General features: G+C 37.1%; 1 protein-coding gene across 26 annotated transcripts in view; it reads right to left on the bottom strand.

Moving 5' to 3' along the window:
* The window catches only part of DMD (dystrophin), a 1,854,857-nt gene that overhangs the window by 492,646 nt on the left and 1,336,553 nt on the right, over window positions 1–25,658 (bottom strand). For all 26 annotated transcript variants that reach the window (XR_010919130.1, XR_010919131.1, XM_067545076.1 and 23 more), the window contains one exon: window positions 18,865–18,973. Coding sequence is in view for 24 of the 26 variants with exons in the window: in XM_067545076.1 (XP_067401177.1) it covers window positions 18,865–18,973 (109 nt within the window). In the remaining 2 variants the exon portion in view is untranslated. The remainder of the gene's footprint in view (window positions 1–18,864; window positions 18,974–25,658) is intronic.

Raw genomic sequence — 25,658 nt, forward strand, 5'->3', positions numbered from 1 at the left:
ACTTTCTATTCCTCTGATTAAATATGCAAATTCTATACTGAGTAAGTGGCTTATTCTAAAATAAATAACAAATGTTAGAGTAGCAGCAGCTAACAGGAGTTTGCCCACTGATCCAAACTGAGACTCTTTAAAACCTGTACATGAAGATTTTGATATACATGTTGTAGACCACATATAATAATTCATTTTTCAATATGTTGATAGATTGTATTAAAGATAATTAATGTAACAATATACTATATCAACATCTTTATCATTAAAAGATCTTCAGAATGTTTGTGTATTCAGAAATTTAGGCCTTGATCCTGAAAATTGGTCCACACAGGTAGAGGACCACTGAAGTCATCTATGTTATCCAACACCCATTTATTAGTAAGACTACTAATGTATCCTTTTTATGAAAACTTTAAGAGACTTCTTTACTGCCTATACATAACACACTATGCTCTGGCTACTTATTGTTACTTCAGTGCAGGTAAACACACAATTTAAAGTAACTAAATAAACTGGATTTGCAAAGGCTTTGTGGAATTGGTCCAATATCTGTATCAAATACAGCGTTTCAGAATAACTGTTATGCTCATTTATTTTAGTGCACACACATATGTATTCTTTACCCCCTGATATTTAAAGACAATTTTTTAGTTAATATCATTCACTGAAATGTAATCTATATCATCTGAATTCTTCAATTTTCAAAGCAAAATTAATATTATAGGTCTCTCGGTCAATATCCAAATTCTTTAACCTCATCAGCAAACAGAAAAGCTTACTCCATAAACTTCTCTAATGGCTAATTATCTTATGTTAATGGTTGACTCACTCTCTTTACATTTGCCCATTCCCATGGGAAATTTTTTATGCAGCCAAAATGTTACAGGTCTGAGATTTAACCATGACAATGGCCATATTGTCCTGGCATCCAATCTCTGTATGTGGCTTAGTCCAATGGAAACTCTCACCACCTTCTAAACACAACATCTCCCATCCCCTCAGCCCTCACTGGGCTCAGCTCCTGGCTCAGGATGTGAAAGAGATGCTGGATTGCCTGCCCTTAATTGTGCTTTAATAACTACCAATACTCCTTCTTATGGATATTCTGGACACTGGTAACAATTCTCCTGCACATGTGCAGAAACGTATGATTACAGTTCCATTCCATCTCTTTACTCCCTTTCTCTGGACTTAAAACAAATAAAAACAGACAGCTTACCCAGGCTTTTGCTGACCAGAAGGGGATTTATTTGTCCCGCATGTAGACTAAAAAGCTATTCCAGAACTTCAGTTGGCTACCTATGAATATGTTTGAGAAGCACAATGAGGTTGACTAGAGTATGCTAGAGTGCTGCATCACCAATCTCAATATTGTCACAGTGCTGCTGTGATTCACTGCATTCACGTTAGCTTTGAAAAGGGTCTTGTTGGTTGTTACCCCTTTTGACTCAAGCAGTTAACTAATAATGGGGTCTTGTGGGTTATTTCTGGTAAGAGAAGAATCTGATGTTAGGCTCAGCTATTTCTTAGATGCCATTGTATTATTTACAAAGAATGTACACAATATCCTGTTTCCCTGAACACATCAGGAATCAAATAGCAGGAGACAGTTTCTTTGTTCAGTGTTCCAAACCTCTTTCCAGGGAGCAGTGTGTCCAATAAGGTCTCCCAACTGGCTTCCTCTCAGGGCCATATTACTTGTGCTTCTCTTGCAGTCTGCTTCTGGCTGCGACTGTCTTCAGACACACAAACCTCTACCAAACAAATCCCATCCCCCTCCATTTGCAAGCAACCCCCAGGGAAATCCCTCCACTCATACAACTCAGCTTCTGATCAGCCTTGTACATGGCCTTTGGTTTGGATAGAGGCTCCTATTAATTCAGCTATCTCACACTAACAATGATCTTTACTGTATCTTACATTTATCCTGAGTGAAGAACATCTACCACACGCTCCAAATTCAATGAGGGCTGAGGTTTTTACTCCATCAAAATGTAGACTAAAACTGAGTTGTGTAGACTTCACATCATGTAGCGTCCAGAGGCCTGGAATGAGGATATAAGCACTAGCATTTGTCTGCACTACTGGTGATATGCCTGACCTGGAGCTATAGAGCCATTTCTTTTGGATCCAAGAGTCCCAAAACCCCAAATTAATTATAAGGGGTGGATTTCTCATAGACGAAAAGGAAAATACCAGATTAAAGAAACTGATTTACTATAGCTATGGAGACCAGTGACCTGTTGTTCTATCACAATATAATCTGCGATTTACTGATTACTCCAAGAGATTTCCAAGGGGACTGCATGTCAGCACCGAACTTTTTTGGAACTCCTATATTAACAGCCTCATTTCAGTTTTATTTACAAAATTACAATCTGGGTTAATTTAGTGCTATCCAAATTGTTTAAATTGCTTCAGGTGTTGCCAACTATACTAGGTATAATTCCAGTGCTAAAGATCTACAGAAAGTACCTAATATGTCCCTACTGAAATTGTAATTTTCCATTAAAAGTTTGAATAGTATTTGCTTTTTGAAATTATTTATTACATGCAAAAATAAAAAAAGTGAACACATAAAATATGTATTATTTTATATGTAGTGTAATTGCATTAATCTTTTTATGTTCTAAAGAAATTATTGAAAAACATTGTAAAAAAGCAAAAAAAAACCCCAAACGAACAACAAACCCAAGCATACCACAAAAATTACATGGGAGTACAGCAGCAAATTGAGCTAATAGGGTCTTATTATGAGCTGTTCCCTTTGGTGAAATGTCAGTTAGAGAGTTCCTTGGGGTAACTTAAATATCTGTATTGCTTAGTCCTCTGAGTGACGGCGTAAGACCACTTGTTTGTGCCTGCTGATTTTTAAATAAAATCTAAAAATATCTTTTTAAACAACCAGAAAAAAGAAAACTTACAAGTGGTTCAACTAAGATATAAAAATGAACTCGACACATTTGGCTAGTGTACTGTGCTAGCAGGAAGAGGACCTGTTTTGAACTCAGCTGTCTGAGTTCTGGGTCAATAAACATGGAAGTAACTGCAGACATGACATACTCAGCATTGTAAAGAAGGTAGTGCTGAATGCAGAAGACATGCAGGAAACAACACTACTGATAGCTCCTGAAAGAGAGCTTCCCAGCTAGAGATACAATTAGATCCTCTGAGACTGACCAATTGCAACAAAGAACAGAGATCAGGGAGGGAAATGAGTTATTCATAACTAAATAACTGATTAACTGTAAACAGGGTTTCAATTTTTTTTATTTATTTATCTATTTTTATTATAACATTGTTAAGCTTGGCCTTTACGTTATACCAGCTATTAAAATTGATTTTCTTAAATGACAACTGATCCTTGTAGAATTAGCTAAGCTATCTTCAAATGCATGTGCTTGTGTTGCTCTGGACTCTGGCTTAATTTCTTATCCCTTTGATGCACATGTCTTGTATCAAGAAGCTGAAATGCTCCTTTGAGAAACCTGAGAATCCAGAAGACGTACATTGTCCCATGTGATAGCCTTATTAAAAACCTTCAAGATACATTATGATGAAGTCCTTACTATTAAGGAAGGTATAACTTCTTTTTTGAATGAACTGTTAAACCTTTGAGATTACCAATTTATTTAGAATGATCGCCTTTAGAAACCAATCATACAGTTTGTTTTCCATGTGACATTTATGTGCCACAAGTATTGAAATAGCATTAGAAAAAGTACATCATCTTCCTTGTCTTTTTCTCTCTCAGAACACACACTTGCGCAAACACATTCACCAAAGAAATATAGATAAGTGATTAAAATTAAAAAAGGAAGATAAATTAAGTATTTGAGAGAGAAAATTTAGTTACACAGTATGTAGCAACAGATCTCATACTGAAAAAATGTATCCAGAGCAACAGTGAAGGTGGAGATGGTTCAAACGGGATTCCCTCCCAAGATAATTAGTGTTTTAGCTCAAAAATAGGAACCAAATTAATTTATACAAATTCATAAGCAACAAAGTTGATGAGACTCAGAGCTCTAGAGCAGCAAGATATGATAAAGAGAAAATAAAACACAACCTTTTAAGATTATTTGAAGGCTGCAACAGCTCATTCCTGTTACATGCTCAAACCAGAAACTATAAAGATGATTAAAGCGATGAAAACACACAATAGAAAATGTATTTGTACCAATGGGATTCTTCCTCATTGCTATTCCACCACGTGATAGAGAAGGGAAAGAATTAAAGTACACACTGAAGAAAAATAAAACACAGAAATAATATATCACTTTGCTTAGGTTAAAAAAGAATGAGAATATGAGGGGATGAGAGAGGAATAAATATCTATTTTAAGAGTATCCTGAATCACTAGAGTAATTCTAAAGGCTCCAATTCTCATTTTACACTAGAGACTTGAAATACAATGGAAGCATGCCAAAAAAATACATGTGCATTTTGTGTTTCTTGAAAGGTTGAATCTCAGGAGTCAAATTACTGTGGAACTTCCATAAATCTGAAATTCAAGATTCTAGGTGTATAACAAATACTTTGATCAGAAATAGGGAAGGCAGCATGGAGATCAGTTGCAAGGGTGTACTTCCTTTATTTTAAATTCTGTTTTATGTCAATTTAGTGCTTCTGAAAAGTACAGATCGACAACTCTAAAGTGAAGTCCTTTATTTAGCACCTGAATAGGTGCATCACAGACACACAGAGTGGCAGTATCCCCAACCTATTACACCTCCAAGTTTCAAACTTTTTCTGAAAGGACTTCTTCAAGGGCTGACGGGTTAATTCAATATCCAAGCCCAACAAGGTTGCCACTTAGCACCAAATTTTGTCTTTTTTTCATCTAAAACCCACTCCATGAATGGGAGTGTGATCATCAAGGAAGAGTTCTTAACATAGACAGAAGGAATGGCTTAGTGGTCAAAAGGCTTTAAATACCTAGGAAACCTGGAATACCAGTTCAAAATCCTTTAGTCAAAGAATCCCTAAGGTGAAGGTAACAAACTGCTAAGTACATCCAGGATCGTTAAAACATATGTAGCAGCAAATGCTGAGTCACTGGTCTTGACAGTAGCCTCTGCCAATGTTCTCGCTTAGGCCTGGGACACCCACAGAGGGTAAATGGAGTATAATACCCTATTTGATAATGATAAATGCAGTAAACAAGGGATTCCTAAAGCAAGTTTCTGAGTACACAAGTTGTGTCAGAACTTTAAAGCCATAATCTGGGTTTCAATCACTCAGGCTCGGTATGGCGCTATAGGAGATAAATGAACTTGATTACGTGGAATATACTTGTGCTAAAAAGGAAGCTGAGAAAAGATTTTTACAGATGATATGTAGAAGTAATCCAAGCATAGGCACTGTAGAAGTCCAATTGCCTGCTCTATCAGTGTTGGCCAAGATCATTAAATCTCAACCCAGCTAGACCCTGAGTCCAATATGGATAGGTGGCATAGAAAATGATTAAGAGTATACTATATATCTGCAATCTGGGGTATCATTAATATAGCTCACTCTGCTTGGACAACTTATTGCTCCATTCAAAACCTTTCTGAAGGATAAACTACCTGAAAGTTCAGTCTCCTAGTAGTAATATACTGTTACTGTGCTATTCCCTGTGAACCTTTCCTGAGGCCACATTCAAAATGATTGATGGGCCCACTAAAAATTGAAAAGTGCATGTGGCTAGGGATTGGCTTTGTTGCAGTTCAGTGTAAGAAATAAATAGACAGTGATGCTAAAAAGTATCAGAAGAATCTTTTGAAGGGTTTGGACACTTTCTAAATCCTACGGCTCTGCATCATTGATTAAATTATCATAAAAAATCTTTAATTCAACCACTATATGTTTTTAAGAGGTAGATGAAGACATGAAGTGAAATTTAGTAACACCTAATTATTTTTGCAAATTAAAATCACAAGGCATTGAGACAATGCTTTCTGAAATATCCACAACTGAAAAAGTGCAATCACAGAGACAATTTTTATCAGCAAATTCTTAAAAGCTTTCCTTTGCTATTCATATCCATTCTTGTTTATGCAAGCCGTACAGATCAAATATGATACTTTGTATCAGGTATTCTTTATTCACTGACACAAAGATTGTCAATGACAATTAATTACACAGCTACATCTATTTTTTTCTACTCCTATTAACAATTATTTTTGGAAAATGCTAGTGCTATTATTAACATAAAGGTAGGTGAAAATCTTGCCACACTGGTGTACTGTAAATACAATGTACTTTAAAGTTTGACTTCTCTCATTTATAGTAGCAATAATGAAAAAATCAGAATTGTTGGGGTGGGGGAGAATTGTTTCTGTGAACAATGTTTTGTTTTTAAGCTATGATGTGAAGCTCCAGGAAATCTACAACAGAAAAAAACAATTCCTGTCTGGCTTGCATTTGCCCTAGAGACTCTATCATCATTACAAGTCTGAATGTGCTCATGATTTAAAGTATAAATAGTGAGGGGGACAAGGCAGAAAACTGTGCCAGCAGGTAATTCGAACAGCCCAGAATGAAAAAAAATAAAAGTTAATGGTCACAACACAATCAGCTATAGCTCTGAATGTGATTTGATTTTTCTTTTTGTTTGTTTATTTTTAGTTTTAGGATTTCCTTTTGGCTGGTTTCTTTCATTGTATGAGACTACAGCAGTGTGCATGAAAGATGTCACATAAGAGGAGGAATACGAATAATGTGCACAAAATGGGGCACAAAATCATAATATAATCTGAATGTTATATATTTGTATCAACTGAAGCATTGTGCAACCTAACTATTATTTAGGGGGTTACCTATTTGGAAATTTTGGACATATATATATATATATTTATAAAACATTTCAACTTCTAACTAACTAACTGGATATTACTTGTTTATGATCTACATGCTTAGTAATAATATTTGAGCCAAGAACTGCCTGATAAAAGAGGTAGCTATGTTTGTGACAAGAATTGCAGGTCATCACCAGTTTGCATGCATCAACAATCTTCTTATTTCATTTTTATTTTTAGTAATCCTATATTAGAGATTACTTTTGTAAAAGGGATTTTTAAAGACCCTGCACTGCTAGAGGGATTTTTGAGTTTCGGAGGAGTTTGATCTCTCTGGGGGAAAGAACAACTAAAAATCTAGTTCTATAGTTATACTACCAGAGAATTTTGTTCTACAATGTATTTTGTTGTTTAAAAGTAAAGTGTCTGTAAAATGAATCAATAGTTTGCTTAGATAAAAACATGGCCAACAAAACCTGCTATTTACCTTAAGTATACTCCTCGCAGTTTGAGGTTTCTGACGACGAGTTACCTGGTCTGTCTGCAGCATGTGATGTGGAATTGAGGATAAATATTTTAATTTTTTGGGGCAGGAGATGATAGCTACTCACATCCTCTGAGGCGAGTGTTGAACCATTAAAAGAGGTCACTTTTAGTAAAGCTGAGGTACTGCTAGAGGTAACCTAAAAAATGTTAGGTCTATAAGTAAACTACTGACAATATTATTTATTCTATTGTAGCCTTGTCACCCAAACTGCATTACAATGCAGAGGGCAAGTGGCTCAATGGTATCTGATAGTGAGCTTCAGCTAGCCTGACCAGTTCAGTGTACCCCCATTCATTAACATCGTAACCTGTATATAAAAGGTGTCATGTAAGATAGCAATAGAAATACAATATCATACTGCTCATTAATATTATTGCGTGGTGTTCATACAGATGACAAATTCAAAATTACAAACATGTTGGAAATTATGTTCTTAACATGTGTCTGCTAGAGAGGCCTAAGTTACTCACCCTAGAGAAAGGAATGTGGTTCTCCCACCTTGAAGCTATTTCAAAAGTACATTAAGGGACAGTGGGAATACTATTTACATGGACAATAAACAGGATCATCAAGCCAACAAGGGGAGGAGATAACCACTCAGCATCACTGCAGGGGGAGGAGACTGCAGGTAACAAATCGATTTTCATTTTAGAAAACACTGGCAGGGGAAGAAGTCAGCATGAAACTTCCTTCACTAGGAGACTCCATGTCACTTTCCTCATAGCTTGAATGAATATTACTTTGGGTGTAACCGTCAGAAGAATCCATTTTAAAGGTTGACTCAACTATAAAAGAGAGATGCAAAGAACCTCGAGGAATCTTTCACCTAAGAAGATAAAGGAACCGGGCATTTTGGTCTTTGTGGGAGATCCTGCCCAGAGGCTGATCAGCCATCTTGCTGGAAGGTAGATAGGTAAGGAAACTATCTTGAACAAAGTTTCCTTTTTCTTGTGCGTGTCGGTGTGTGTAAGAGAGAGAGAGACAGACAGAGAGAGAGACAGAGAGAGAAAGGCTTTTAAATAACCATTTCTTTCTTCAATTTAGGGATCCCATTGTCTCACAAACCTCAAAAGCATTTGTTGGCGGGAGTCTGAAAAATGTAAGGGTTAAGAGTCAAACTCTTTTCTTCAAGTCATCTTTATGCATGTCATTTGTTTATAAACACATGAGCATCTAAATACTTTTTCATGTAAGCAATTGTTGTAGCTAGAGGAATGTTATAATGAATGGAGGTAAGTTGTCCATGTGGTTATGAACAGGGAGTAAAGGTGTTCCATCAGAGAATGGCTCTATTAACGTATCTTCCCCCTATAGGTTAATTGTGATAACATCTTTCATAGATGATGCCAGACCTCTATATGTCAACAGAAGTAAAAACAACATCCTAGTATGTTGCTTTCACCTGGATGTCACTCTGCATGGCAACAATTTCCATTTCTAATGGACCACTGCCCAAATGTAACTGCTCATTCACTTTGATGCCCAGTTCACTGATGCTATCTGTCATGACAGGGAACAATAAAAGATAAACATTGCCAATGGCTCCATTTTCTCAAAAGTCTGCAAACTTCCTGGCAAATTCATAGTGCTGATTTTTCAAATCAGCCACATGTGCATAAAACTCCTCTAAGTCTTCATCATGTTCAAGTTCAAACATCTCCACAAATGTTTCCATGACTAGGAAGTGCTGTAATGCTTTTTTTACTTAGAGCTATCCACAAACCCAATTTCTCTTTGAATTCATTACACCCAGGTGTGTAATAATCTCTCTTTTCCCTTGCAGCTGCTGAGTGAATTCATTCAGCCTTTTAGTAAGGTTAGTCACAGGAACACCAGGTCAAACAAACACACCTTTTAAGTAAGCTCATCATGTTTATTTCTTAATTCCAATAATATATGGAGCAGGTTGAGGATTGAAAAACCTTTCAAAAACCCACCAGATTTTTTTTAAACAGAACCCCCTTAGGGTGAAAGAGAATAAATTGAAAAGAAAAGCCAACTAACAACAGCAGAGGGAAATAAAAAGCAATGAGTGCAAGATGCTCCCTAGAACTTACTATGTTTTTTTCTACTAAACAATTAAAATATTTGACCAAAATTTAGTTAATTTTTTCACAAGGAAAGAGAAAGGAGTTAGAATGATTATAGAAATAGAAGTTATCTGAAATCATAGTAACTTAAGATAGGCTACCATTACGGTGAGGAAAAAGAGAGAGAAATAGTGCACCTGGCTTTGAAGTGTGAGAGGATGGGGGTGGGAATCTTTAAGATCGTTAGACTTTGCATGGGAGCCAGTGAGCAATAACAACTGTATCTTTGAAGAAATGTGCTTTTGATGGTTTGAGACTATAAGAGAAGCCCTTGTTTCTGAGGATGTAATAACACATGCCTGGACTCAAGAGACCTCAATCCTATCCATCTTCTACAATTACAAAACTTTGTCATTGTCACATTTCTTGGCTTACATCAGAAAGAAAAGTAGCTCAGATTCTATAGTGGGTTTTGAATTTAACTTTCTGTACTTTGGACAAGAACATAAACACAGCCTTTCTAGACACTTCCATTTTCCTCAGAAGTTTCTCCGCATAAGTCAGGCCTATCATTTCAACTTACTTGCTATTTGGACCATAAGTAAGCAATTCTGAAATTATGGGAAAAAGCAAATGAGGTTTCACTGGCATTCTGATCAAGTTTATGTAACAGAATCTCTTGAGTTTCAAGAGGGTTATCAAAATGATCTTTGCACACCCTCCTGCTCTTCAAAACCTAAAAGAGAAATTAAATATAAGAAAAAAGCTGCCAAGCCCATTTTACTGAGAACAAATCAATAGACATGAGTCCAGACACTGATTAGGTAAATATTGTCATGTGAAAAAGTGCTAATACCTTTGGCTCTCACTTATTTCATCTACCCTGATGGTTATGTTCACAACCACCTGCTATAACATATTAAAATAAAAAGCTATAGATTTAACACTATTAATTGCAAATGGGTGAGGTAGCCTACTTTGATTTTACTTTTTATAATTCATTATAAATATATTACAATAAAAGCTCTGTTAAGTAACTTTTAAGGGTTTGATTTAAGCAACTACATTCTGAAAAAATCAAGTAAAATTTAACACTCCATTCATAAACGGCATTGTTATGTCTGTGTATTATGGAAAATGTATTCTCAGACAGCACAGTACACTGAGACCCCTGTAAATAGGCTGAGTTAAACATAAAATGGCAGCCTTCTTTTTATTGATTTAAATCAAACTTTTGTTATTGAAATTTGTGTGTGTATGTAATGTTTATTCTCTTAGATTATACAGAAAAAAAATCCATGCATTAAAGTGTTCTGTAGAATCAGAGATGAAGATAGAAATCCTGAGAATCAGAGATTTATGGCCATAAACTTCTTTATTATGTTTTGATTCATGCAGTTTGAAGGCATAGTGTCAGCTTTTTATCCAGGCTCTTTTCATTACTTTTCCCTGTTGGTGTTGAAGCACATGCTGCGAATGACCTCCAGAGATTCCTCAAGCTATATGCAGAGAGTAAATTGAATCTGAAAGCTTTATTGGACAAGTTTCTCTTTCAGCTTGTGTCTGATGTCAGCTGTATTGAAAAATAAAACTTCTCATGAAACTAGGTCCTGACCTTGAAAAATCTCCAATCAAATGGTAAGAGATTCAGTTTTGTGCCATATCACTGTTTGTTATATGTGGCACATGCAACAAAAAAGGGGAAAATACTTCTTAAAGGAAAAGGAAACTATCAGATGGAATAATCAGATAGCTTCTCTTTGGGTTGTGATTTCCTCAGCTATCACAAATTAAGTAACATCAGACTTTGTTGTTATTTGGAATGGGAGACCTCCAAGGAAAACTCAGATGCTGCAGAAAGTGCTGCTGGTGATTCTATAGGTGGAATTCCCTTTCTTGTTAATTTACCAATGCCCTAAACATTGTTCAGCAGAAATGCACAGTTAAGAGGTGATTTTATCTTAGGAACAAGATGTAAAACCAAGGTCCTGAGAACTTGTCATAGTAGATGGATCCAATAGCTATTTTAACTTCCTAGCCTAAACTACTGAACTCTTATACAGGATAGCTATGCTACATTAAATCGCTACCATCTTCCATCCATTAGGCGGACACATTTTAATTATGCGTGAAAAGATTCCTATGTATGATGTATATTGTGTGTGATATATTTTTGTTATAGTGGGAGTCTAGCAGTACATTCTGTATGTAAGATTATGTCAAGTCTTTCATTTTGATCCCATGAATTCATATGCTCCTAACTTTCTGGAAAGTTCCTCTTTGGGAATATTTTTTTTTCCTGTGCTTAGTCTTGGCCAGATGTGCATTTTTGAATCTTAATGAGCAAACTCCTATCACCCATATGAATACGTATATATTGCATATTTTATTTCTATATTTGATTTATACCTTGCTATGTAAATGTATATTCTGATATATTAATTTCATTTATGGAAAGTATACTGTCACAGTTCAGGGTAACTGCACTCGTACTCCCCCTCATTGATCCAGCAAGGGCACCCACTATAGGCTCCAAAGCTGTCACCTGTCCTGGGTAGAGACCTGTGTTTCTCTCCCTCCTGACCAGGGTAGTTCCAGGCTGCACAATCCCCTGAGTACACTGTGTTATTCCCCGAAAGACAGACTGCCTAAAGAGGGCTGCTTCGCTTCTCTCCTCAGAGAAGGTAACACAGTGTAATTGCCACAGTTAAGTTACAACACAGCAGGCACTTTTGTTTTTAAGATGGAAGAATTAGAAAGAAAATATATTAAATATATTAAAAACAATAGAAGAATATACACATAGGCTAATCAGCTTATCAGAGATCACCCCGTCATTGTCTGGTGATTAGTCCTTCAAACCCCACAGGGGATTTTCCTGTGGACACTAGTTCATAACAGCTTCAGCTCAGAACCATCTGCCAAGTCCTATGGGACCTCAGTGGGCCAAAGATCTTCCAATCCTTCCCTAAGGATTGGGGTCCATCTTGCACTAGAGGTTCTGTCCATTTGCTGAATCAGAAAGAAGGCCCTAAAAGTTTTAACTCAGGGTATTTAACCAAAAATCCTTTCTTTGTCTGTTGATTGCTGGAGAATCCAGTCTGAACCCAGTATAGGTGATCATCTCTCCAAGTGGTGTTAGCTCTCTCGACATTTTACAACCTGAGTGAATTTGCTTAATCATCCCCCACTACTCTCAGTTTCTGGAGGGCTGTGGTCACTCTCCCACAGAGAAACAGTGTGACACTGGGCCAGGACGGGTTAAGCCTAGCAGGCTAAAATATCCCAAAATCAACCTTTAAGGACATGTTTAAAAATATTGAAATGGTAATTAGGGCCATTCCTTGTAAATAGCCAACAGCCATGTTAGTAGAACCAAGCGTTTGAACTGCAAGTGTATATTGTTAGGACTCTATTTGTCTCTGTTTACATAGTTTATCTATCACAATATGTCTTTCCTGTCTATTATTATTGTTCTATTGATTCAGAGATCAAAATGAAATATTAACATTTAGATGAACCTTGGGGACAATATCATTGTCTGTATTTCTCTTTGAAGTATAAATAAACTGTCTATTAACTGTTTAATGGATAATTACCGATGTGGTGCCTGGGAAGTAGAGGTTACTTCAAAGCTACAAGTAATTACCTATTATGCATCCCAGGATTACCTGCTGTGATGTCTGCTATCAAGTGCTATCATAATCCTGCTAAAAGACTATAAAAGAAGCCTCCGATCGAATCCTGTTTATTTTAGGACTGCTTAAAATATGATAGAGGAAGTTTGCGTGGCAAGTCTAACATCCGAGCACTATGTCTGGATTTACCCCACTAATTCTCATGGGAGAATTTGAACAAACTCTGTACATGGACTATTTGGACTGTAACCTGTGAAACTAATCCTGAAACAACTTCTGCAACACAATTTATCATCTTTACTTTGAAACTGACCTATGGACATTATTCCCATCTGTATGTATATGAACTTTTAACCAATATTCTCTCTTTCCTTTTTAAAAAGTAAATATTAGTTTAGTTAGCAAGTATTGGCTTTAAGCGTGTATTTGGGTAAGATCTAAAATATTCATTGACCTAGTGTATAATGTGTCTGTTTTTTTGGGATTGGTAAAACATTTTTACATATGGTGGACAAAGATTTTGGTAATCTCCATCATATTTGACTTGGCTGTCTGGGTAGAAACCAGAGGGCTGGATGGCTTTAATGGAACTGTGTTTTGAATAACCAGTGAGGTAATCAGAAGCTGTTTGCTGCTGGCGTGGTATATCTTATGGAAGAATAACCACCAGTATTGGCCCCATTCTCTGCAGTTTACTCTAATTTGAGCAATCTCAGCAAGGTTCCGCTCGAGGCCAACGTCACAAATACATACAGTCCCTCAATAGTACATAAACATTTGCTTTTTTAATACAATGAACTCCTAAAATACTTACACTTAATCAAATAAAATTGAATTTAATTCAATAAGGTTTATCCAGGAGGTTATCATATCCGTCTCACACACAATAAAATATACAATATTGACAATGTCACATTACTTTGAGAAACTTAATTTAAAATTACATTAATGGATGTCTTCATATGTACATGTATGGGATTCAAGCAGGGGAAGGCCAACCGCAAACTAACAGGCAAACATGCCCCCTTTAAGAAGGCTTCCAAACTGGCCCCATCCGAGAGACAGGCTTTCTCCCTTTCCCTTAGGTGTCTGGTCAGGGCAGAGCAACTTAAGTCAATTTATAAGGCACATACCACAGAACCTTGAACCAGAGCAATCAAACTCTGTCAGAAAAACCTGTAACAGCCAAAATGGATTCTGCTCCCCCTCCTCAGTTTCCTTTTTCTGTTTGTATAAGCCAGCCTCAGGGTGGAGCAGGGCTTCTTGCTTGCACCCAGGCTATTTTGGCTGCAGGTGCCAGATCTTCAGAGTACAACACAGTGTGTACTGTATTCACAGTGACAGTCTCAGAGGGCTACAGCTGTGAAAGACTACCAAAGAGAAAACTAATTTCTAATATTGTGTATCATGATCAAAGCTGATTTTTTTGGGGGTATTTTTCTATGGTCCCCAGAGACAATCAATACCGAATATAAATTGTATTACTGTAACACCTAAGAGCTCTAGTCACGGACTAGGACCCTATTGTGCTAGATGCTGAACACACAGAAAAAAGCTGCATCAGTGATGTTGCAGGATTCCTAATTTTTACATTCTTTAAATATTATTTTAGCTATTTAACCTTAATGTTGTATCAATGTCTTCATTTTTCCATTTACTTTTCTAGATTAAAAAAAAGAAAAGAAAAGAGGGAATTAAAACAAACAAAAAAAGGAACATTTTCATGAGCTCACACTTTTGCACTCACATTTACAACATTTCTATTAAGTCCTATACAATATATCTGTGGATTTCACACACTTTTAACTGTACCAATAACACATATGGTGTACCTTGTCCAGTGCACTAAATGCAACGATAACAATCTAAGTGAAACTAGACAATCACTATGCTCTCGAGTAAACTCATACAGAAAAATGACAAAAGACAAAAAACACCGCATCACCTTTGGCACTTTTCACAAAATGATCACTCTCAGTCCTCGTTCTCAAAGAAAACCTGAACAACACCTTCAAAAGGCAAGCGTAGGAGCTTCAATTCATCTCTTTGCTAGACAAACCTTTTTTCAAACCTATCAAAGGCAATGATTTTAATCAAGACCTGCTAACATGTAAACTTTTAAAAGGACACTCAAAATCGAGTCAATTTTAAAATAATGAGTTAAAAGTAGTTTCAGTATTATACCTGATCCTAAGTCCTCCTGCTACTGTTTTCTGGTTTTAGAAACACATTTTTATTTTTTCTTGATTGCTTTTTTCCTGCTGAAATCCCCACACAAACAAGCTGCCTGACTAAATATTCAGGGAAAAAGTGAAACTGGCTAGATACAAAGTGTCAAATGCATGAATTAAACCAACTACATTAATAAAGAAAAATAATTTTAGTTACTTTCAATTATAGTAATTTTAGGCGTGACTTATAAAAATAGCAGGCAAAACATTTTCAGACAGAAGTATGATATTTATGTTTTCAATGTTCCATTGCCTTTAAAAATTTGCTGCAGCTCAGTCAAAGCGTGATATTTAAAAGAATGCTTTAAGGAATTGTAATGTCAGGTGTCCTTACTTAACAAAAATGTGATCAAAAGAATTTTGAACAAACTTACTAAAATAAATCCACATTGTATGTAAATGAATCGTGGTAAATGTAATTTAACACGGATGAAAGCTATGAGTGCAAGAAAACAGGACACTGAAACTGTGTTGCAGTACAACATGCTATCAAACACGCACCTTACCTTATATAGTATACCTGAGCTTATACAAATGCATCATTTTTGGATGAAATATGATGTATTAATGTGTATAAAGAGATTAATGAAATTTGTCTCCACAGTGCATTAGCACACTACACAACCAGGGAGACCTTGCATTTTCCCTCTCTGTTTATAATATTTTTCATACTGCATAAGGCACAGAGGTGTGTGGTTAGTGATGTTCATGTAATTTCATGTTCCAACTATCAATGGATAGAGTGAGCACAATTTGCCTTTTGAATCATCTTCCCTGGGAAGTCAAGTTTAACTGAGGTTTCTGACATAGCCTTCAGCTAAATAAACTTTCTCACGTGGAAAAGTAATGTTCTGTTCATTATGCCCGAAGGCATACTGACCCAGTGGGATATTAGTGACCTTTGTAGTAGTACCTTCTCTGTGTCCAAGAAACTCTTACACACAGACACGCACACATTCACAGAAATAATGATAAACACACTTCTATCCTGTTCCCCACCCCCCATAACATCATATCTTGAGGAGAGCGACACAAGGGCCCCTTTACAAAAGCCCTGTAACTAGAATGGACAGAGTGACACCTGACAAGGTAGCAAGGGCCAGCTATTTATTTCTTTGTTCTCTGCTCAGATATATAGCTATGAACACCATTACATTCTGGTTGTCACGCAATTACAGAATATAATAATCAACCAAAAGTACTGCCACTGCTACACAGAGGTCTTTTCAAACCACAATGGAGTGGCATCCTTAATTCTGGGCTCCACTTTTATAGTTCACCTAGTTTTCAGGGTGACTAAGGCCTCTCCATATAACACCCTGTGCTGCAGTGAATATATTCTTTGGGATTTTTTCTCTGAAAGTCAGTTTTCATATCTATATTTTATTTCACCTGAAGATATAGTGTGAAATCCTGGACCCATTAATTCAATAGCAAAACTTCCATTGACTTTGACAGGACTAGGATATCATGCCTGGTGTTTTATGCTAGTTAAAACTGTGTGGAACTATCAACACATTTCTCAGATTTTTGTAATTATTGGTATGCAATATACATGAAGAGAAGGGGCACCAGCTTCAAAAGGCATATGTTTACCCAATCACATATGCAAGAGAACAGTGTTTGAAAATTGGTTTAAACAGAGTTTTGGTACATTGGAATCTAGTTTTGTTTAAAGGGCCAGTGTGGATGAGCCCAGCAGAGCACAAATTGTAGCACAGGGAGCATCTAAAGAAAGGTATTTTAAAAATGGTTCTAACACAGTTTTGGCCCAGTTTATTCAGAATCATATTTTAATATGATCTTAAAAATACAGTTTACTCATAAATATAGACAAAGAGTAAGAGAAGCATTAAGAAGTGAAATGAGACCAGAAGGCAGGCAGTCCGTGAGGATGGAACCAGAAGTTAGCAGTTCTATCGTTATGCTGGATAAAAGTACAGTTCAGTTCTCAATCAACTTAGAGCCCTCCTAATTGCAAACCAGCACAGGGTTCATGAAACTGACCATGGGCTGGATTTAAATGGCCAAAAGAAACTTAGAGAGTTTATTAGTTGTAATAACATAGTACATAAAAAACATGTCTTATGGTCTCAACATTTTTCAGAAGGAAATGCAGAACAAGAAGTTTTATTAACATGTACCATTTTCTGTCTTTGCACTTTGAGGATGGGCTTCACCCATGTTTTCTTTGTGAATTCAAAGGACTTGTTAAATGGCATGAAAAGGTACTAACTGTATCCGATCTCCTAAAGTTTCATGTGACAGAGGCAAATGGCAACTAAAAATAGGCAAATGGCTGCTAAAACTGCTATTACAGTTAAAATTATGGGATTACAATAAATATTCTCAAGTAAGTGGAAAGAAACAGGAAAGAAACTCAGTCTTAGTTCCTGCCCAATCCTTTATAAAACCCCAGTACCTTTATTTTCTGTATTTATGTTTTTATTTCCTTAAACTGAGAAATGCTAGTAATCCACATTCTACATTCTACACAATCTAGTGAGTTAGTGTAGCAATCTGTACTTCTATGCCATCTCCTCTTTCTTCTCTTGTTCTTTCCATTATCTTTGTAACAACAAATTTACAACTCATAAAAGAAATGAATCTGACATAACCAGTTGAATGCAAAACCTAACATAGCTAGTTTAGTGGCCCACAACAGCAAAAAAAAAAAAAAAAAAAAAAGCTTACACAACTTATTCAGTTCTGCCATGTATTTAAATGAGATTTTCTAACTTGTTCACAACTCACTGCAAAATCAATGTAAGGCACTTTCCTTGCTTTATAGAGTCATTTTTAAACCAGTAGTTTGTTTACTTCTTATAATGAAATTGAAAAGTTTGCTACCAGAACCCTGACAAAACTAAGTGACGTTTCCGAATTACTACGTTTCTAAGTGTCATGAAAGAGATGTCTGCATTGTTTGAACTGGTGTACCAATGGCCATATTTTGGTAGAGCCAGGGCTGTCTCTTGATCTTACTAGGTTCAATCCTGCAAAATCTCTGGATATGTTTAGTTCTGTTTAGAAGATGGAATGTTTACTTTCCTACACATCAGGCTTTTCTTTTTTGGTGTTAGAGGGCCATGGGTTTCTCTGCTATTGGCTTTTGATGCACACATTATCTACAAAAAGCGCTAATGTAAAAAAAGATACTTAGAAAATAAATAAAACAAAAACAAAACATGTAGATAACAGTTCAGATCTTCCTTCTTATTACTGCACCTTGCATCCCTCCCATCATGGCATGCTCTTCTTTACTAGTCTACGACCCTGAAAGCACTAAAAGCATTTCCAGGACAATGAAATGGAAATTTCTAAAGTCACCCTAATTCCTAAAATGCTTTTAAAGAGTAATATTTTAAAAAGCCAACTATAATCAATGGGTCAGGCCCTCTTCATTAATTTAGCAGCTGGGACACATTATACAATACAAAAACAAAAGTGTGAAAAATGAACAAAATTCAAAACCATTTTTCTCGTTGTATATATACTGGCTGAGAATTTTCAACACTGCATAGTGTCCATGTCCCTTGGGGTCAGCTTTAAAAGTCTCAGCCTTAATTTTCACAACATATTTCTACATTTTTATTTGCATTTGTAAACCCATTTAAAATGTATCAATACTGAAATACTTACAGAAACCAGAAGGGATAAGTCCAGGTGCTCCTGAAGCTGGCTTTCCCTTTAGTGCTTGAATTAAATGGTTTACTGCCGTCCAGTCAGCACTCAAGTCTTCTAATTTTCTCTAGAACAGGAAAATATGCACATTATTCATTGAGTAAATGTTTTTTAAAAGAGGTAGCATTTGCTATATGAAGGAAAACTAGATGTCTGCAGCACTGTTACTTTAAAAGAATGATAGGATCTTTCCTGCACCATGTTTATTTATATTTCATATTCAGGCAGAGTATCTCTATCATTGCATATACCCAGTTTTTTTCATATTGTGGAGCTGCCCAACCACAAATCTAGAAACAGGAACCATTTTGCATTAACAGGAAGGACAATAACTTATCATTCCCAGATAAGGGTGAGAAAGGATAAATAGTTCCATAACCTTTTTGAAGAGGACAGACCAATTTCATGCTTGTTACATGTAATACATACAAGTGTGGTTTATTAAGTTTTATTAGCAGGAATTTGAGATGGTCATAATTTTTACAGCGCTGCAAATCTGTGGATATCTGCTTTATATTCGCGGACCATGTTTGCGGATCACGGATTGGATGCAGATACAAATTTTGTATCCCCGCAGGGCTCTAATCATTTTGCTAATGAAGCCACAAGTGAGTTATTTAGGTTATCCCAAACAAAAGCTAATAGGACCTTCATAATATGCCACACTATGACATATTTTGTACATTACATATATATTAAAGTGTCTTATGAGTGTTTTAGAGTAGCATAATATTAAGTTCTGTATGCATAATGTTGAGCACTGAAGGCTAGAGTGTGACTCTAGGTCCAAAACTAAGCAAGAGGATGGGACATAAACTGCATCACTCCTGGAATAGCCCTAGGAGGCATTTTAACTCAGACAGTGCTCTGCTAACAATTTCTACTCTGCTTCCTCCTTGCTTTGCGGAAGGGGACGAGGATTCTGTTGGCAGGACTGGAAAGAAACACGTAGTAATTTGTTGCTGACCTGTACCAAAAGCATTCACATTCAATATTCACAACTTTCACATTTTGGCTCAGCGGTACTGACAATAAAGTAGAGAACCTGGACCCAAGACTCCTTCCCCTTCTCTGTCCACTCCTTGCCTATCTGTTGCAAGGAGCAGTAAGAGGGCATATAGCATGACTACTTCCAAATGCCCAGCCCCATGCTCCAAGTGAGCCATGCATGGGTGCTGGGACCATTTCTATTTCCTCCTACTTCCCTGCATAGACATGTAGTCCAAGTCTCTATCTAGCCTGGAACAAGGAAGGGTTTGTAATAAGCAAAATGATTTAGTTATCTTGAGTCAAACTATATAGGGCTCAACAGGAGAAAAAAAATAGAATACCTTTAAAAAATGTTTCTAGAGATGACTTAAAACATTTTCCTATACCTGAAAATTACCCAGCTTCAGAATCTGATTTCTCAGTATTTTTCATAGCTACAATGAAGAGAATTTGCTCCATCGGAAAGGGGATATCTAGCATGGTAGGGTTGCATGACATCGGCCCTTAAACATATTACCCATGGAGGCTGGACTACTGCCTGTTTTGTACTTGGGCCAGTGTTGCTGTTGTTTTTGTTGTAGATATGAGGATAGGAGAAGAAATTCCACATTTGGGGATAGATGATAACATCTTTGTAACAGATTGATTATTTTTACTATTATTATTTAATTGTAGTTGCTTGAGCTGCTAAAAGTTTGAAATATTCGAGTTCAGTCCCAATGGAGATGGATTCATGAAGAAAAAGCAGATGACACAATCGAAGACGCATGATAAATTTATCACATGACTTCTCTTTTATCACACTGGTTTCACCATTATATATATGCTATGTTTCTGGGTAGGTGTGGATGGATTTGTATGCACGCGCGCACACACACACACACACACATTTTTTCCACAGGGCCAATAGCTTCAGTCCATTCAGCAGGTTTTAATCCTAGATGTTTATCCCAGAATTGAAGCTGACAAAAAGAGAGCTAATAATAATAATTATTCATTAAATAATAGCAGAAAGCTCTTTAACTAATGTTAAAAGATTACACAACTAAGGTCTAATCTTTTTAAATAATTTGGTAAGTTATATTTTTCTTATGTATAGTGTTGGTCCTGTCAAATAAAAATCTCATTGTTGTAATTGCTTCACTCACTCACATAGACAGGGGCCACAGATCAGTTCCTGACTATGATACCATGCAGAAAGTGCATGCCAGAAAATGTAACATTTAAGCCACTGTAGAACATGAAAGGGAGTATTTATCTCTAAATTCTTCAAACAGAGTTACATTTTAAGCTACTTCTGCATCTGTGGTAAACTAGCATGATTGCTGTAAAATTTTCACTCATTAAAAAAGCATCACATTTGTGAAAGTGAAGGTGAATAAAAGATGCGGTAACAATAGCACTACAGGTTTGGTGACAAGCCTAGCAGTCTCTTCAAAAAATGTTATATTTACTTTGAATTTAGGCATGTTTCAATTTAAGTTAGGCAATGTTCAAATGTGAATGAATCTCTTTGGAAGCACTTGAACATTTGTATCAAGATACAAATATTAGGAGGAAAGGACTGCATATTATACAAGCCAAAGGGCTGGTCTAAAGTACAGAGTTTTGTCAACAAAACAGTAGAAGTGTACACACTGAAATGCTCCTCCCACTGATGTAACTCCACCGCTATGCTATAAAATAAATCCACCTCAATCAGAGGTGTAGGGCTTATTTTGGTGTAGTTAGAGCGATACAGTGTCAGTGTAGACACTGCATTTCTTACATTGGCTGTTGGCTGTCATTCTTGTGTCATTTTTGATGTCATCCAGCGGAGCCCTGAAATTGACAAGAAATCTCCTGCTCCCCGGGAGAGCTGAGTGGCTGGACCCCTCTCCTGGCTGGAAGTAGCTTCCCCCAGCTACCAGCAGGGAACAGAGAGAAGCCCTGGGCAGCTTTCCTTACTCCTGGCTCAGCTGTGAAATTGACAAGGCTGCCTGAGCAGGTGGAGTTAGAAGCCAGGGCCGATGGACCCCGATCCCCAGGGGAGAGAAGCCCCGGGCGGCTTCCCCCGGTTCCTGGTTGGTAGTGGAGAATGGGGGTGGGTGGGGTAGCCTGCCAGGAGCCCAGGAGCCTGTGGGGCAGCCGGGTGTCTGGCAGGGAGCTGCCAGCAGAGCTGAGAGACCCACATCTCAGCTCCCCACACTGTTCCTCTTACGTTGGTGGAAGCGCTTCTGTGAAGATGCACACCACTGACCCAAGGAGGGTAGTGTGGACCTCAGCCAGTGCAGTAATTAATGCGGTGGCGACCTAACATAGCTTGACTTATTTGGTAGTGTAGACAAGGCCCAAGGGAAAGGAAACTGAATTTTAATCATGTCTCTAACACTGACTCTTTATATGGCCTTAGATAAGTCACTTCTTTTCTCTCTATTTTATTTATGTGTATCTGTCTTAGTTTTCCTATCTGTAATGTTAGTGTATTAAATACTTACTTACATCAGGGTAGTCGGTGGGTGGAAGGATTATAATATGTAAAATGCTTTGAAGTGTGGAGTGCTATATAGGTACCTGATCCCAAAGCAACTGACAGTATGCAAGTGAAGTGCAGTGTCTGTGTGCTGTGAGTGTCTGTGTGCTGTGAATCACCAAATTGGGCCATTATGTATGGCTGTTATTGCCACCACATTCAAAACCTTAGTAAACCCCAAAGCTACATTTATAAAAATGGCTCCAAAACTATAACAAATGTATCATAACTGGTAGTGGTTTAGACTATTAATGTAACATAATATAATACTTTTTGTTAAGGGATCACATTTCCTATCCTGTTCTCTACTTTGCCAATTATTTTTTTAAGTTTTTAATGTTTTTAAGTGCCTTCAAAAATCAATTCTACAAAGCAACACGACCAGTCTATCTAAACTAAACTCTCTCTCTAGATTACCATGCAAAGGTTTTCCAGTTTTAGCCCGCAAAATTAAGGAAGTTTCTAGAGTGACTGGGATAACATTACTTTTCACACTTGCCTCAAAAATATATATAATATGGAATGTGGAGATGGCACCAAACTGTCACTCCAACTTTTAGTGATACCGCTATGAAATAGGTCTGCAACCTAGCAGAACAAGCTAAGGTTTAGGGCCTAAGTGGAAAAGGCCAAGTTATTAGAAGTGGAAAAAACGAAGCTAACAGAAACCAGCTTGTGAACTTACGACCTGACTAAAACTGGCACGGAGCAAATGTTGATACTGCAAGTATACACATTTCCAAAATATTACGAATATCAAAATAATACTAAAAATACACAGCAGGTGCAGAAGGCACCAAGACATCCTGATACCAAAGAGATAACTGACTCCCTGAAATGACACTTTGATGGATAAAAATGTCTAATCAGGTGATAAATAGAATTGTTTTGCCCAAATAGTCCAATTTACGGTAAAGGGTGGTATTAGACTAAGTCAAGAGGGTGGCAACTACCTATGTTGAAGGGGGCAGAATGAAATTGTCTGTCAGAGTGTATAAAAGAAGGTGTCAGAGGGAACGACTTTCTCTGGCCTAGGGGATAACGGAAAGTCCCGCCGTTAAGTTGTGCCGAGTCCATTGTAATGGAGCACTCATATTTGAAGTGTACTGATAGCTATTCTATAGGTCGCTTCTCATTGTGCTTTAACTGAAATAAACCTGGCGCGGGTGTCTTCGTTGCTCAGCTAATCCATGGTTGTGTCGATTCATTCGATCGTGAGTGCACAGAGCTGGGACAGCACCTACACGGGGAAACACACACGCAGCCCACACTGACAAGCACCAACAGCACTAACAACACCGACAACACAGGTGACCCCGATATTAGTAATATTTTGGAAATGTATATACTTGCAGTATCAGCATTTCTCCATGCCAGTTTCAGTCAGGTCGTAAGTTCACAGGCTGGTTTCTGTTAACTTGGCCTTTTCCACTTAGGCTCTAAGCCTTAGCCTGTTCTGCTAGTTTGCAGACCTTACGTTCTCACTTCTTGCTACAATTACCATCATCAAGCAACATTTATATAATACCCATAGGTCTAAGGCAGTGCTTTGTAGACATAGATAAAGATAAGTTTCATGACTAAATTTTGGATGTTACACATGGCAGTTGTTGAAACATATGCTTAATTAATTATTGATACATCAGTAACATATTTGTTTCTTACCATGACTAAGATGCCACTGGTGGTTCACTGCTCTGTGTCACCAACTCTTACCCGGTCTGACCTACTCACTACCCTCTTAAAACACACTTATCATAATGTGTATATGAAGGTGTCATGGAAGGTATGCTGGTCCCGAAAATTATTGTGTGATGTATGTACAGAGTGTGTACAAGGAGTTATAAATATGTGCTCGAATTATGTTCTTAAAATGTCCTTGGCAAGTAATGCATACACCCAGTGTACCCTAGACAAAAGAATGTGTATTTGCTTCTCTCACTAGTCTGGGTATCAATGAAGCACATTTATATGCAACATAAACAAAGCCATCAGGGGAGCAAGTGATGAAAGATGACCATTTAACAGGCTCGACTGTACCCCCTGGAAGCCTTCATGCCTCTCAAATCAGGGTCAGTGAACATTGGGAAGCTATAAGGAGAGGAAAAAAAACATTTTGGCATCCTTCACCTAAAGAGACAAAAAAAGCCGAGCACACCGCATTTTGTGAAGGGTCCTGGCCAGAAAGTCTGGTGAGCCATGCTTGAAAATATATGGGGAGAAACACTTCTTTGAACAAGAGGCTCTAGTTTGTTAAATCAGGTTTTACTCTCAGAAGCGTATTTTTACTTTTGTTTGCTTGTAAACCTTTTTGTTGTTATTCCTTATACTTGGTATCACTTAAACCTATTACTTTTTGTTTAATAAACTTGTTTTTTAACCAATTTGCTTAAAATAGAGTATTTGTTAGCCCCAGTTAAGGTGATAAGCTGCTGGCTACTGTCTTTTTAAGGGAGCAGCAAACTTCTGTGGGTGCTCAGTAAGAGCCGTCATTGATATTACAGAGAAATGTCTCTGAAGAACTTGGGAGTTGGGATTCACTGATTTTTATTTGCTAGGCAAAGTTTGGAATGGAAGACTCCTGAAGAGTTTGCTGGAAGGGAAAACAAGCTGGTGTGTAAGGGAGCTGAAACACATCTTAGCACCAAGAAAACTCACAACTACTGAGGCTGAGAGCGGTAACAGTAATTCACAAACCTGGGAACCCCAGCAGATGGTCACGTTTACTAAATCAAAATTCAATCCTTGTTTGAGAACACTTAAAGCATGATCCTTATAAGCAAGGCAGTTTATATGCAATGCTCTATGATAATGAATTCATGCAAAAGAAGAGACAAACACTATAGAAAGAGGAGATTTTCATTGTCCATCTTATCAAAGAACAACTCACCTGGGACTGACAGACAAGAATTTTTAAATGGAAAAGACAGACTATCTAAACAATCAAAGCTACATTCATTGTGAAGGCAGTAAGACATTAAGGAATTGATGAAGATTTCTTGGTAATATACAAACACTGATTCTGGCAACAGTGTTTGTTTGAAAAGGTAGGTAGTTTAATCTAGGTAATTAAAAAATAAAATAAAAGCAGCTGGAAGAATAAAACATCTCTGGTTGTGACTGACTGACTGAAAATGACTAATGATGCTGTCATTTTACAGCTTTTATCTGATGAAATGATGGTTGGCAGATTGTAATTACCCTCTTGTCTTCCTGTCCTCAGTAATTATTTTGTGTCAGTGGGTGGGGG

This window comes from Emydura macquarii, unplaced genomic scaffold (assembly GCF_026122565.2).
Source record: "Emydura macquarii macquarii isolate MOO-44397 ecotype Brisbane River unplaced genomic scaffold, CSIRO-AGI_Emac_v2 contig_1043, whole genome shotgun sequence".
Taxonomy (NCBI): domain Eukaryota; kingdom Metazoa; phylum Chordata; order Testudines; family Chelidae; genus Emydura; species Emydura macquarii.